A 15040-nucleotide genomic window follows, 5' to 3' on the forward strand; every position below is an offset into this window, starting at 1 on the left:
TAATAAGATAAGACAAATAAAATGAGAAAAAAATGAACTATAATATGTTTTTTTATTCCCCTTTGTAGTTCACTTCAAATGTTCACAAAATGTAGCCTAACTTAAAATACTGTTCATTCATAGTAGCATTAAATGGTCTTCTTTGCCAGTAAATACAGGCTATCTCAAGTTGTCTGGGTCTCGACTCTCGACGTCATAAAGAAATGTTTTTAATGTAGGCCAATTGCTGCACTTGCTACACCCTTTATTGTGGAATAATATCGAAAATGTGATGCTTTAGTATTGCGCACTGCAGATTCTTCACCTAAATGCACCTGTTACATTGCCACACCTTAGACGTCACAACACACCTTTGAAATACTCTGTCCCAATTTTTTTCTTGTCAGTTTTTAAACTTTGAACTGAAACGCATCGCATAGAACATCGCAAGGACTATCAACAGGAATATCGTTTGCTTTTTTCATGGTTATGACTTTGAAGGACGGAAGACGGTAGGACACTGGACAAATGAAGAATTGATTATTTTTTTAAAGCAGTCATATAAGCATTATATTTTAAAAAAACTGATAAATGAACATCTCAAAAAATGAATTTTATCTGCGTTCAATTAAAAGGTTTTTGCATAACATTTAAACTCATCTCTGTTCGCAGACTGATATGCCACTTTATCGATTATTAGCCTACATTTAATGATATAATAAACATTATATGAAGTAATGCTATAATATACATGTGTGCTCCAGTTTAGTATATTCGTTAGAGATAAAGAAAAAAGAAAACGTTGTCTGTTAACCCATTTGTGCCCAATTTTTTTCTGAATGGTTTTATGCATATAGTTGTCTTAATAGTATTTAATAGTATATAGTTGCACTTAATAGTGCATTTATTTTCCCCAGGTTTTTTTTTTTTTTTTTTTGTGAAAATTGTATTTGTATGTGCGCCAACTATAGTTGTCGGTGGGCAAATATGTTGTATGCACCCCTTCAATGTCAAATTTAAAGAGGAGAACATTTGGCATCTAACGCAAAATAACTGCTTTCAAAAAATCAATATCTATTCATAAACACATTTATTATGTATAACAGACAAAAAAAAACATTTTAATCCTTTATTTGGTTGTTTGCTTGCATGTATAACATCTAAAAAAAGAAACTTAAAAAAAGGATTATGACAACTATAGGCTACACTGCGGGAACTATACAGGTAGTTGGCGGTGGGCTTAAATGGGTTAAAAAAAACTACCAATATGGTAACACTGTACAATAAAGTTACATGGATAATGTAATAATACCTGAATTAATACTTAGCCTACTTCAGCATGAACTCGTGATTAGTGAAGACATGAACAAATCATAAACAACTGAAGAGATATCCTTACGGCTGGAGGATTCATGTAGACTATAATGGCAGCCTTAGCCTACATGCTAATACATTTGGAAAGTTAATGCATTAATTAACATTTAGGGGTAAACTAAACCAAAGTCTCTATAAGTGAAAATATTTTAAATATTGTGGGAACATATTTATTTAAACAATTTATTATTGTCCTAATTTAAACTATTGACATCTGCAGCATAAAGACTGGGTGGCGCAGGATTGTCGTTATTTTCACTGATTCTCCTTATCAAACTAAATTCTAAATCCACTAAAAATTGATCTTAAAAGTCTTAATCTGTTTTGTGATCCCTCAAACCCAACTTACAGTGACTTATTGCTATAGCTAAATAAAAATGAACCTGCAAAGTATAGCCTACATTTGTTGAACGATTGTATTTCAAATAAATGCTGTTGTTTTTAACTTTCTGTTCATCAAAGAATCCTAAAAAAAGGGTACACAACTGTTTTCAACATTGATAATAATGAGAAATGTTTCTTGAGCATCAAATCATCATATTAAAATGATTTCTGAAGGATCATGTGACACTGAAGACTGGGCTAATGATGCTGAAAATTCAGCTTTGATCGAATAAATAAATTACACTTTACTATATATTCACAGAGAAAACAGCAGTTTTACATTGAAATAATATTACTGGGTTTGTTTTGTATTTTTAATCAAATAACTGCAGCCTTGGTGAGCAGAAGAGACTTATTTTAAAAACATTAAAAATCTTAGCGACTCCAAACTTTTGAACGGCAGTATATATATATATATATATATATATATATATATATATATATATATATATATATATATATATATATATATATATATATATATATATATATATAATCATGGTTCTCCCATGATTCTGAAAACAAAACATTAGACAACTAAACAAAATAAAATGTTATTTGCCTGATGTTCTGACAAAATATTCTATTTAATGTTATAAATGAGTCTATTTATATATGTCTAAATCTTAAAGGCCTATATGAATTTATTACAATATATATTGGTATCTATTGCAAATATATATTTGCCCTTTTTACACTGGGGTTATTATAGTTAGTCCATAAAGGCTATGTGTCTTGGGTCTGCACTAATCCCTTTAAAGAAAAAAAAAAGAAGCAAAAAATATATTTATATATTTAATATTCATACTGACTCATGAGCAGTGTTGGGGAAAGTTACTTTGAAAAGAAATGTGTTACGTTACCTTGCGTTATTTTTTCTAACCTGGGGCCCGTTTCTCAAAGATAGACTTTGTGTCAGGACCTGGTCACGAACTCGGGTCTCCGGTGTGAAAAAGAGTCACTTAGCAAACTGAGCGACAAATTAAAGTAATCAAAAGAAATCAGAATAATTAAAACAGTTTAGAATAGAAAAAATTAATAAAATACAGTACAAACAGTCGGACGAACAGTGGCACAGTGCTCAATCAGTAAATGCACAGCTAAACAGATGTGTTTTGAGTCTGGATTTGAATGTGAATACTGTAGGAGCGCATCTGATCTCTTCTGGAAGCTGGTTCCAGCTGCGGCTGGCATAGTAGCTAAAAGCAGACTCGCCTGGTAATTCAAGCTGATGTGATCGTAATGATCTGAGTGATCTGTTGGGTTGATATTCAGTGAGAATATCTGCAATGTATTGAGGCCCTAGGCCATTGAATGATTTATATACCAGTAATAATATTTCAAAATCAATCCTATATGTAACTGGCAGCCAGTGTAAAGACCTGAGGACTGCTGTGATGTGTTCATATTTTCTGGTTCTGCTCAGAATTCTGGCGACAGCGTTCTGTATGAGCTGCAACTGTCTTATAGTCTTTTTGGAAAAGCCAGTCAGGAGTCCATTACAATAAGCCAGCCTGCTGGTGATGAAAGCATGCACAAGTTTGTCTAAGTCTTGACTGGAAACAAAGCATCTAATTCTTGCAATATTTTTCAGGTGATAGTATGCTGATTTAGTTATTGCTTTGACATCACTACTGAAACTAAGGTCTGACTCGCTGTGTTAAGCGATTTGGTTCGTTCTCATTATTTGGCTCATTGGGAGCATGTACAGGTTGAATAGGAGTGGCACAAGAATTGAGCCTTGAGGGACTCTGCATGTCATGGATGTCCACTCAGACTTATGGTCTCCTATACTCACAACATAACCTCTCCCTCCTACCTGAAACATTTTAAGACTATCCCAGAAAGCCCCACCCAGTTTTCCAGCCTGACAAGTATTATGTTGTGATCGACAGTGTCAAATGCAGCACTGAGCTCGAATAGTACCAGTACTGATAATTTGCCTGTATCAGTATTTAAGCGAATAGCGTTTATTATCTTTATGAGCGCTGTCTCAGTGCTTTGATGCGATCGGAAACCAGATTGAAAATTTTCAAAGTATCCATTTGAGCTTAACAATTTGTTCAGCTGATTGAAGACAACTTTTTCAATGATCTTGCCTATGAAAGGAATATTTGAGATCAGTCTATAGTTGTTTAATGTGGTCTTATCCAGATTGCTCTTTTTCAGGAGGGGCTTGACAACTGCAGTTTTCAGGGAGCTTGGAAAACTCCCAGAGAGAAGTGAGGCATTTACCACTTCTAGGAGATCTACTTCTAAGCTGTATCAGTCACTTATCAGTCTCTCTACCGTAGCAAAAAGAGCACATGTGTTGTTTAAGTTGTGGTTTATAATATTTGAGAAGAAAGTCTGTCTAGCTTTGCCTAGTTCCATATTGAAAGCATGGATGCTGTATTTGTAGATGTTATAATGGACTACAAGTTTTGTCTTCCGCCACATGCGCTCTGCTTTTCTGCATTGTTTCTGCAACAGAATCAGCAGATATGCTTGGTGTTAAAGATATAGGACCCAACAGCTTGACAGTGCCAACGACCAGTCAATGTGAGGGGTTATGGCTGTGCAGCCAGGGGTAGCCAAGGACGAGAGGGAACTCGGAGCAGGGGATCAGATAAAAGATTATCACTTCCTGGTGTTGGGAAACTGAAAGTCGCAAGGGAGCAGTGACCCGAGTGACAAGTCCAGATCCCAGAGGGCTTCCATCCAACGTAGTAACCCTCATGGGGTCTGTGAGGGGTTCAGAGGGGACGCCAATCTCCTTTGTCCAGATACCGTCCATGAAGTTTCCTTCGGCTCCAGAGTCTACCAAGACTTGAAGGGGTAGCTTGTGGTTGTCCAAGGAAAGGGTGACTGGGATGAGCAGACGGGAGTTAGAGGGATGGGAGAGGTTATGTTTCCCGTTACAGTCCCCCCAGGCTGCACGGGACAGTGCATTTACCTGGAGCCCGGGACACACGGAGCGGAAATGGCCCGGTTTGCCAGAGCCTGGGAGATGCGTCCGATCTGCATGGGTTCTGGTGGAGGCAGTCGGGATAAAGGTGGGGACTCGGAGCTGGGACCGATGGGAGCTAGGGCGAGAGGTCTTCGGTTGAGTTATCTTTCTCTCAGGCGCTGGTCTATACATGAGGCCAACTTGATCAGGGACTCGAGATTGTCCGGTGGTTCCCGAGTGGCCAGTTCATCTTGGATGGCATCGGAGAGACCCTTCAGAAAGAACACCGTGAGCAACTCGTCGTTCAAGTCACTCACTGCTGCTACCGTTCGGAACTGGATGGCATAGTCCGTCACGCTGCGCCGACCTTGGCGGAGAGTCAGGAGCTGTTTGGCTGAATCAGGACCACTGGTAGGACCTTGGAATACTCGCTTGAATTCCTCAGTAAAGGCAGAGTAGCTGGCACAGCAGGAACTTTGGGCATCCCATAAAGCAGTGGACAGCGTGCCTAAAAGCTCCTGGGGACTGACTGCCTCTGGGTTCATGTTGGCTCTGTGTTTCTATCAGGACCCGGTCACGAACTTGGGTCTCCGGTGTGAGAAACAGTCACTTAGCAAACTGAGCCGCTAGTAGTCGCAGAACCCAGAAGATGAGGCAGACAAAGCAGTACTAGAGACAGTGTTTTGATAATGCAAAAAAAGTAAAGATCTTCAGGCCAAAAATATAAATCCACAACGTCAAAAGTTATTCCAAAAAAAAGGTAATCCACCAAGTCAAAAGGTAAACCCACAAGGGAAGAAGGTACAGCAGAAAAAAGCTTCAAAAGATAATCCAAAAAATAAATGAGTACCAAAACAGAGTACCACAAGAGAATTCAACTGGAGCCACAAACTTTCACAGCTTCACTGAGGCTGGGTGCTAACATTCAAACAAAGAGCAAAGAACTAAGGAAAACTAAGGGTTTAAATACATACAAGGGAAATGAGGCACAGGTGCAAATAATAACTGGATCAGACAAAAGTGGCCAAGTGGCTCTAGTGGCCAAAACCGGAAGAACCCCGGCCGAATGCTGATACTTTGACTATGGCTTAGATATAGTAGATAGTCAGACTTCAGATAGACATCTAAATCAGACCGTTGCACAAAGCACTTAAGACTCTGACTATCTATTAAGATTAGGACTACACTGCAATGCATTCTGGGTAAAATAAGACACTTTTCAAAACAAAAAACATGGCGGATCGAGTAAGTGCATTCAACCGCTCAGTGCAGTTTACCCCAGCAGAAAATATGTTTGTTGGAGGAGTATAACAGTTACAAGGACATTTTACTTGGAAAATTTAGCGGAGAATGTAGTAACAAGAAGAAATTTTTAATTTGGAAAAAGATTGCTATGTCAGTTAATAGCGTTAATCCAACCGTTGAGCGGAGCGTTAAAGACGTGCAGAAAAGAAAAGTCCTCATTATTATATATTTCCAGTAGGTTACTGCGATCCCAAAAAAAACCTTTCCCTTCTAACAGCTCTCTCCATAACGTCGTCAGCAAACCGCAAATTATGAGCCATTTTCCCTTTTCTTTTGGCTGTTTGTAATGTAACTGATTGTTACTGCTGGTTGCCAAGGTAACAGAGTCTAAGACCTAAGTTAGCCTGGGGGTAATGTGTCTAATTTTTTGGTCTAAATTAAGTCAGTCTTTATTTTTGTGAAACAGTCTAACTTGCATTAGACTAATCTATGAGCAAATTTTAGACTTGTCTAACACTATAGACCGGTCTAAAATAGCTTTGTGAAAAGGGCTGGGCTTGTTTGTTGGTTTTTAATAACAAAAAAAAAAAAAAATTGGGAGGCAAATGTAAAAGCCCTTACACAACAAAAGTGAAATAATAATAACGCAAATTCACACGTGTACAGTGGAGGGCGCAGCTCAAACAAACCTTTCAGCTGTGCTGCTATTCTGGATTACAGAGGAAATACACAGGAAAAGAAAGTTCAACACTCTTACTTCAGGAATAAAAACAAAACATCTAAAGTAATTATTTCTTATGGTTTAACTGAATCATCGAAGGTCAGCAGCAAGTAGGCCACATTGGTCAATAAAGTGAGATTAAATGCATACAAATATTTGTTTTATTTAAAGGTTCCATATTATGCAAAATTCACTTTTGCTGTTTGGACATAAATGTGTGTTGGCAGTGTGTTTACACAACCACCCAATAGTGATAAAAATCCACTCACTCCTTCTATATTAATCCCCATAAATCATCAGCAGTGTCTCCCAACGACCTGTTTTCAGAATGCTGTTTTAGTGACGTCATTAAGTACAGGCCCCGCCCTACGAGTGTTGACAGACACTGCCGTTCTAACATAGACCCGCCCTGATCGAGTTCACATCTGCTGCACTGACGAGAATGTCTCCCTGCGTTGTAGGTGTTGTGTGGCTGGTTGTATTAATCCACATAGCTCTCTCTATTTACTCCCGAAATCTGAGGCAGCCGCTGAAGACGAGGTGGAATTATTTTGTTTTTAAAGAAAATGCTCCCTCAACTCTACAGAAATTCGTTTATGTACTTGCGCACTTCTTATATCTTACGGTTTACTCAGCTCTTACGGTGAGTTTCTGAAGTAAAACTGACGCTTCATCTTTTGTGTTATGTACAATAAACTTTATTGAACTCATCATGTTTGATCATCATTCGGACCTGGTCCGAAAGAGCAGACTTGTAGGCTATACATGAATATCAGATGATGTCACCAACGTCTCCTCACTGACGTCACTCAATTCTAAAACTTGTCTTCCACCATCTTGAGTATCTGATTCAGCAAGATCGATACGTCAGTCGCAAAGGAACTAGACCTTATTCTCTGGCCGAGCCCGAACTTGCGGGCCGATATTTCCCGTCACTATCCTCGGGCCGGGCCCTTGATCTAGAGATGTGCACTCCCAATGCAAAAGAGTGCGGCGCGGGACTAGATTTGATGGCCGAGTGCGAGCGGCAATGCACTCTCTGTGTGTGTGCGCGTTGCAGGGAGAATAAAACGATTCGCGGGACTCCCGCAAACTAGAAATATCTATGAATAAAACATATAAAAACTAATACATTTTTGCAGAAAAGCAACAAGAGCTAAAACAAAATAGAAACGATTTACAGGCCAGAGTTTCCTTTTAAAACACGTTTGCAGCGTTAAGCGATGTAGCCAATCACAGACATATGTGTTGATTTCTTCAACGCAAAGGCCAATCAGAAGATTTAAGATAGACTCCCCTCACTGCTCAAAACCTCTATGCTCAAAACGGACTTTTTGTTCTGAGCTCTATGCTGACAAATACTCTAATTGTAACAAACAAAGTGTATGAAAGATTCATTTTGCGTCAGCTTAATTGATATTAACAGAGATGTGAGATCGCGATCAAATGATGTCAGCCTTTTAGGGATTATTAAGGGAGCGCACTTTGCGCGCATTCAGTCAAAATCCTTCAATCATATCATGCCCAACCATGCACGCAGCTGCTTGCTTTTATGTTATAACAGTGGTTTGAGTGTGCAAACTCTCTGTGCAGTGTTCATGTTTTCTGTGGTGAGTGGATGCAAATGATAATGAGCTTACGCTAGTTTAGGGGTGTGCGATATCACGATTTATGATCGTGGATTAAAATATATCCACCATCTGCTTTTGAAGAAATGTCGTAGTATCGTGCATTCTATCAGTTGCAGTTCTGGCGCCTCCGTCTCAGCATAGGCTACAACGCGACGTATATTCACATCAAAAGTTAACGCAAAGGAACGGGACAATGCAGTTCACATAAGTTCATTATTTGCATGTGCTAACAAGTCATTCACGTGTTGATGCGCGGTTCTAACGAGCGCTTTTCTTAGCGCGTACACCCGAAGCGCATGCGCACTAAGCCTGTCTAACAACAGCGACAGGTTACTGAACGAAGTTATCTTTCTAGTCTTATTGCGCGAATACTGTTAAATACACACAGGATTTACATAAACAAAGTTGGTTGTGTATAAAGTGAAACAAACAGAGAAAATCGGCTTCCTAGCTAATGGCGTCAGTATTGTAGACAGTACTCGGTAGGTACTCAAGATGCCAGCAGTCAAATGGAAAAAGAGCAGATGACGTAAGAGGTCATGTGACTGATATTCATGTATTAATAGTGGATACATACAAGCAGATGACAAATATGTTATAACCGTAATTAGACTACTTAACTATACCTGTTCCATCTCTATACAGCACTCTGACTCTGTAGGCATTATTGTCCGACTCCGGGTCGAAATGAACACCGTTAGAGTTTCTGATATTATTATCATCAGTCTGTGAGATGAAATTGTCCTGAGACTGAACGCGACCTCTTGAAGCTCCGTCCCCTGTGCCGTGCTCATTTGCATTTAAAGGGCACACACTAAAACAGCGAATTTTTCTGAGCACCAAAAAATGACAATTTAAACATGCTGTGAAAAATGATCTGTTGGGTATTTTGATCTAAAACTTCACATACACACTCTGGGGAAATCAGAGACTTATTTTACATCTTGTGAAAAGGGGCATAATAGGGGACCTTTAACATATTTAATTATTGGAGGTTTGCATTTTGCAATTTTGCATTTCACAGATTTTATTCATTTTGAGTACTTCAGAATCTTTTTTGTGTGTGTCAGTGAGATTAGTAAATGCATGTTCACATTTAGTTTAGAACTACAACAACCATCATGTTTACGCACAACACTTACTCCAAAATGCTCTCAACAGGGGGACAGGAGAGGAGTAACTTGCGTTACTTATTTAAAAAAGTAACTCTGATATTTTGTTTTACATTTAAAAGTAATGCGTTACTTAACTAGTTAACGTAATAAAGTAAAGCATTACTTTTAAATTTACAACAAAATATGAGTTACCTTCAAGTTACTAAGTTACTTGAAAAAAGTAATCTGATTACGTAACTCAAGTTACTTTGTGTTAGCATTAACCCCCTTAGGTCGGATGACGCGCGGGCGCATCAACTCGATGTTTACTAAATGTTTCTATTAATCTCTCCGCGAATGTGCAGCACACATAAATGGTTCTGATTTTGCCGTGATCTATAGATTCTGAACTTCAACATCCTTATTCTCGCGAGATCATACGTGACTCACACAGAGAGCAAGAGGGAAGACAAGATGGTCGTTCACTTTGCGTGATTGGTGAGCTAGCTTGCCTGTCTGCATTTTGTGTGAAACCAACTAATAGATGCGGTTGAAATCCCTAAGTACCCTCCCATCTCCTCACAGTGAGGAAAATATCAGCTGACATGGGTAGTTGTGGGTTTCTGTGTTATTTCTAATATATAGTTAATCTTTGGTTTTAATTTTTTTTTGTTGAAAAGTTGACATGTAATGTAGACAAGAAAACATGAAAATGTGTACATTTTGTGAATATTGTTAGTAGTGAGTTTTTTCACAAAGTAAACGTTTTGCTTGAAAGAAAGACCTGTTGTAATGCTACTTTTTTCATTTGCACACATCCCATAAAGCTTGATATGTAGTAGGAAGTTATTTTAGTCCTATTTTATCTCAGTCCCTCTAACATTTGGTGAAGGTAGAGTCACAGACAAAACTTGTAGGCCTACTAAAAAACGATTTTTCAAAAATGTCACTTTAGACAATTATTATTCATTATCTACTATTTTATTCATATATTACACTACTTTTATGACCCTAAGACTTTGGGAAACCCATTTCAAGGACCAAAATAATTCGTCCACATGAGTAAATGGTATGTTTCCACAAGATATTTGAAGAATTTCAAAAATCGGACTTATATTTTTCACCTTTTAGAGCCAAATTATCCCTCTCTCTCTCTTTACACAATGCTGTAGGACAAGTGGTGAACGCACCAGTAAGAGAGCTGGGTTTTCTCTGCACATTTTGATATAAAACATATGGGATTATGTTATGTAATTGCCTTTAAAAGGTGAATTTATTAAGATATGTAAAATCGAAGGAAAAAGTGAAAAAATGCCCTAGAGGGTTAACCCCAACACTGCTCATGAGCTAAGAATGTGCGCTAAATGTGTTCAGATTACATAAACTTCACCAGCCAATTGACATAATTTGTGAAACATAACCTACCAAATTGCCTAGTGATTTGACATTGTTACCCTTCACAGGATCCACAGTTTTTACCCGCATTTGGGGGCTGCTAATTTCAAACCCTGTCATTATGAAATTTATGAAGGTAAAATGATGACATAAAGAATCGCATGCGCAGGGTAAGATTTGTGAAAGTCTACATAAGATTGCAAGCGTAAATTAAATTTGAATGTGCAAGAGAAGATTTGTAAAGGTGTAAATTGCCCTTCAAGTGTAAGAAAAAAATATTTGCAGCATTTAACTGTTATTCGTAAGTCTAATTCCTGTATTTTGAAGCTGCAGCTTCATGCTAACGCAAAATAAATAGGATCTGTAGGCTATTCTTCAGACTTTCATTGTTCCGCGCTTATACTTTTGGCATGGTTTTTGCGCACACATGCGGCCAAAAGCACTGCAAGCACTGAACAGCAATTTGCAACCGAAAACAACAGAGGCAGGAACTGCAAAACAGATTAATTGCGTAAAATCAAACTTTCTGTAAAAAAATAAACTGTTGCAAATGTCTACATGACTTGTTGTGTGCATGAGGCAAAATGTTTCCGAAATAACTGTTTAATTATGTTGTGGTTATGACAGTATAATATAGCCTAGGCTTTTAGAGCTCAACTAAAGTTGTATTTGTTGGCAAAATAGTATGTTAGTGTTAATACAAGTTGTTTTTGGAATAAAAAGCTAAAGTTAGATTCGCTGGAATTAACACTAACTAATTAACAGTCCCAAGCTTGACATATCAATACTTATTGCAGTAAAATTAAGGTTATCTTAACGCTACTTTACGAGATAGAAGGCATGCGGGCAGATCTCCCAGAGAGTGCTCTCTTCAGTTGTGTTCACTCTTCTAGCCAGTTGCTTATATAAATTATTTAATTATTCGAATATTTACAATTTTCGAGTCATCAAGATGGCGCCGCGGATGGCTGCCTCGGTGTGGAGCTCTCCAGCTATTGTGCTGTTTTTGTTCGTTTGTTCTGCGTTTTGTCAGTCTTTTCCTATCAGTTTCACCAAAGACGAACTACCGGACATTAGGAAACACACACCAAAAAACTTTTCTACAGCTTTTGATTATTCAGACGTTTTTGCTGGACACTCTCGTCGGAGGGGCAGCGGTGTTGTTCAAACGCGCGGTCAGATGAAAACGCGGGAAGCGAGCCGGCGTGCTGGTTAAACTCCGCAAGTTTTTCATCTTGCGAATCTCCGATCCCTTCTTAACAAAACGGACAAACTTCTTCTCCTCACCCGCACTAACAAGGATTTTTTAAACTCTGCTGCTCTGTGCTTCACTGAAACCTGGCTGAGTGAAGCCATACCAGACAAAGCAATACATCTGCCGGGCTTCCAGCTGTTCCGAACTGATCGCATCGCGGAGCTAACGGGGAAAACGAGAGGTGGTGGATTGTGTTTCTACACCCTTAAGTGTCACCGTCCCACAGGTGGGACGTTTGCCACTATATATTTAAAACAATAATATCTTAGTAAAAACCTAAAGTAATATTGACAAACTATATATCATTTGAAAGCTTAAAATCTCTAGTTTTCATATGTGGTGGCTGTTTTCTAAAATAAATTACAGAGGAGCAGTATTTTATCAATTTGCAACAAGAAGATTTCATATTCATTAGGAGTATTTAGGCCTTTATTTTGAAATAGCAATAAACATGAAAAATTATGAAAGATTGGTATGAAACCTCAGTTTGTTTTCATGCCAAGAGTTCAAAAGATAACACCAATTCCATTTTATGAGAAAAAAAGGTCTGAAAATGTTTTAAATATAAAGAAAAATATTATGGATTCTCGATTTGTGATGCGGCTGCGAGCTGTAACGCACATATGTGGTCTTTTTATGCATTTATTAGAGGTCGAATTCAAATCAAATACTGCCAAACCACCCGTACTACTTCTGAATAGGATGTCTACTTCATAAATTGTATGAAAATTATGGAAATACATGGTTCAGATCACTCAAAACATATATGAAAATGGGGGCGCCCTTATATGGTCAGTAATGGACTCTGGTGTTCACCTAGTGAAAAAGTTGGGTACTGCACCCAAATAAAATCTTACTGAAAACTCATTTTTTGAGATATCAACCTAAAATTTGGAACACGACTTGTTCAGAGTTTTGGCTTTAATTTTCTTGCAGTTTTAGAGTAAAATATATTTTGTAAAATATATATTTTATATAAAATATTAATAATTATATTTTTACATTAAATAATTTCATAAACTTAAACTTATATAACCTTTTTTGTCTTTCATTTTTAATAATTTCTACACTTCTACAATAATCTGGAAAATGTCTGGAAAAAAACAAGACCAACCATAGGTCTATATTCCAAAGCATTCTTGAATTACAACCATTTAAGTTTGGATAATGATTTTTATGTCTATACGAAAAAAGGGGCGGTGACAGTTAAGGGGCTGTAAACGAACCCCTGTGTTCAGACGTAACAACACTGAAGAAGATGTGCTCTCCTAATTTAGAGGCACATTTCATAAAATGTAAACCCTTCTACTCGCCTCGGGAGTTTTCCTCTTTCATTCTCGTGAATGTGTACATCCCTCCAGACGCGTGTGTGAGTGTGGCGCTACAACAGCTGGCTGAACAAATAGCTGAAACGGAACAAAGGTACCCAGACTCTCTTTTAATCATTCTTGGGGATTTTAACAAAGCAAATCTCTCCTGTGAACTGCCAAAATACAGACAGCAGGTTTCATGTCCCACCAGAGACAGTAATATACTGGACCACTGTTACACCACAATAAAGAATGTGTATCACTCCGTCCCATGGGCAGCTTTGTGGCTCTCTGGTCACTGTTTGGTTCATCTCATACCGACCTACAGGCAGAAACTGAAATCAGCTAAACCTGCAATAAGGACTATAAAAAGATGGACTAATGAAGCAGAGCAGAATCTACAGGCCTGCTTCGATTGCACTGATTGGACTGTTCTTGAAGCTGCTACCAACGATCTGGATGAGCTCACAGATACTGCAACATCATATATGTTTCTGTGAGGATACATGCATTCCTACCAGGACATTCTTATCATTTACTAATTATAAACCATGGTTTACTGGGAAACTCAAACAGATTCGTCATGCCAAAGAGGATGCTTACAGAAGTGGGGATAAAATCTTGTATAACCAGGTCAGAAACAGACTGACAAAGGAAATCATAGTTGCAAAAAGAAGCTACTCTGAAAAACTGAAAAAACAGTTTTCAGCCAACGACCCATCATCAGTCTGGACTGGCCTGAGGAACATCACCAACTACAAGTCGCCATCCCTCCGATCTGTGGACAATCAACAACTTGCTGATGATTTAAATTCATTCTACTGCAGGTTTGAAAAGCCCAGTCTCACACCACACACCAACTCTGATCTGCACTTCACACATTCACCATCACCTCCGGCACCCCCATTCCTCCCCCCTCCTGCCATCCAACCTGAGCTTAAGGTCTGTGTGGAGGACATGAGCAGAGTCTACAAAAAACAGAAGACTAGGAAAGCTTCAGGCCCAGATGGCATCTCATCTGCTTGTTTAAAAGCCTGCGCTGACCAACTGGCCCCAGTCTTCACGCAGATCTTCAACAGATCATTGGAGCAGTGTGAAGTTCTCTGCTGCTTCAAACGCCCCACTATCATTCCGGTCCCCAAAAAAAACAAAATCACTGGACTTAATGACTACAGACCTGTCGCTCTCACTTCTGTGGTCATGAAGTCGTTTGAAAGACTGGTGTTGGCCTACCTGAAGGACATCACTGGACCCCTGCTGGATCCCTTTCAGTTTGCTTACAGAGCAAAGCAAACAGGTCTGTGGATGATGCAGTCAACATGGGACTGCATTATATCCTGCAACATCACGACAGACCTGGGACTTATGCAAGGATCTTATTTGTGGACTTCAGTTCGGCCTTCAATACCATCATGCCTGATCTTCTCACAGCCAAACTGACCTAGCTCTCCATGCCATCCTCGATCTGTCAGTGGATCTCCAGCTTCCTGATGGACCGGCAGCAGCGAGTGAGACTGGGTAAACTCACATCCAGGACTCTCACCACCAGTACTGGCGCCCCCCAAGGGTGCGTTCTCTCCCCACTGCTCTTCTCCCTGTACACTAATGACTGCACTTCTAAAGACCCCACTGTCAAGCTCCTGAAATTTGCAGACGACACCACTGTCATCTGTCTCATCCAAAACGGTGACGAGTCTGCTCACAGACTGGAGGTTGAACAGCT

The 15040-nt window shown here is 38.9% G+C and overlaps 1 protein-coding gene across 1 annotated transcript in view; it reads left to right on the forward strand.

Moving 5' to 3' along the window:
* The first annotated feature begins 384 nt into the window (after positions 1 to 384).
* LOC143753704 (uncharacterized) overlaps positions 385 to 15040 on the forward strand; it is a 54357-nt gene continuing 39701 nt past the window's right edge. The window contains exon 1 of the mRNA XM_077246359.1: positions 385 to 491. Coding sequence (XP_077102474.1) covers positions 463 to 491 — 29 coding nt within the window. The 5' untranslated portion in view covers positions 385 to 462. The remainder of the gene's footprint in view (positions 492 to 15040) is intronic.

The sequence above is a fragment of the Siphateles boraxobius genome, unplaced genomic scaffold (assembly GCF_051911475.1).
Source record: "Siphateles boraxobius isolate OS27281-9 unplaced genomic scaffold, OSU_SipBor_1 29, whole genome shotgun sequence".
Lineage (NCBI taxonomy): Eukaryota > Metazoa > Chordata > Actinopteri > Cypriniformes > Leuciscidae > Siphateles > Siphateles boraxobius.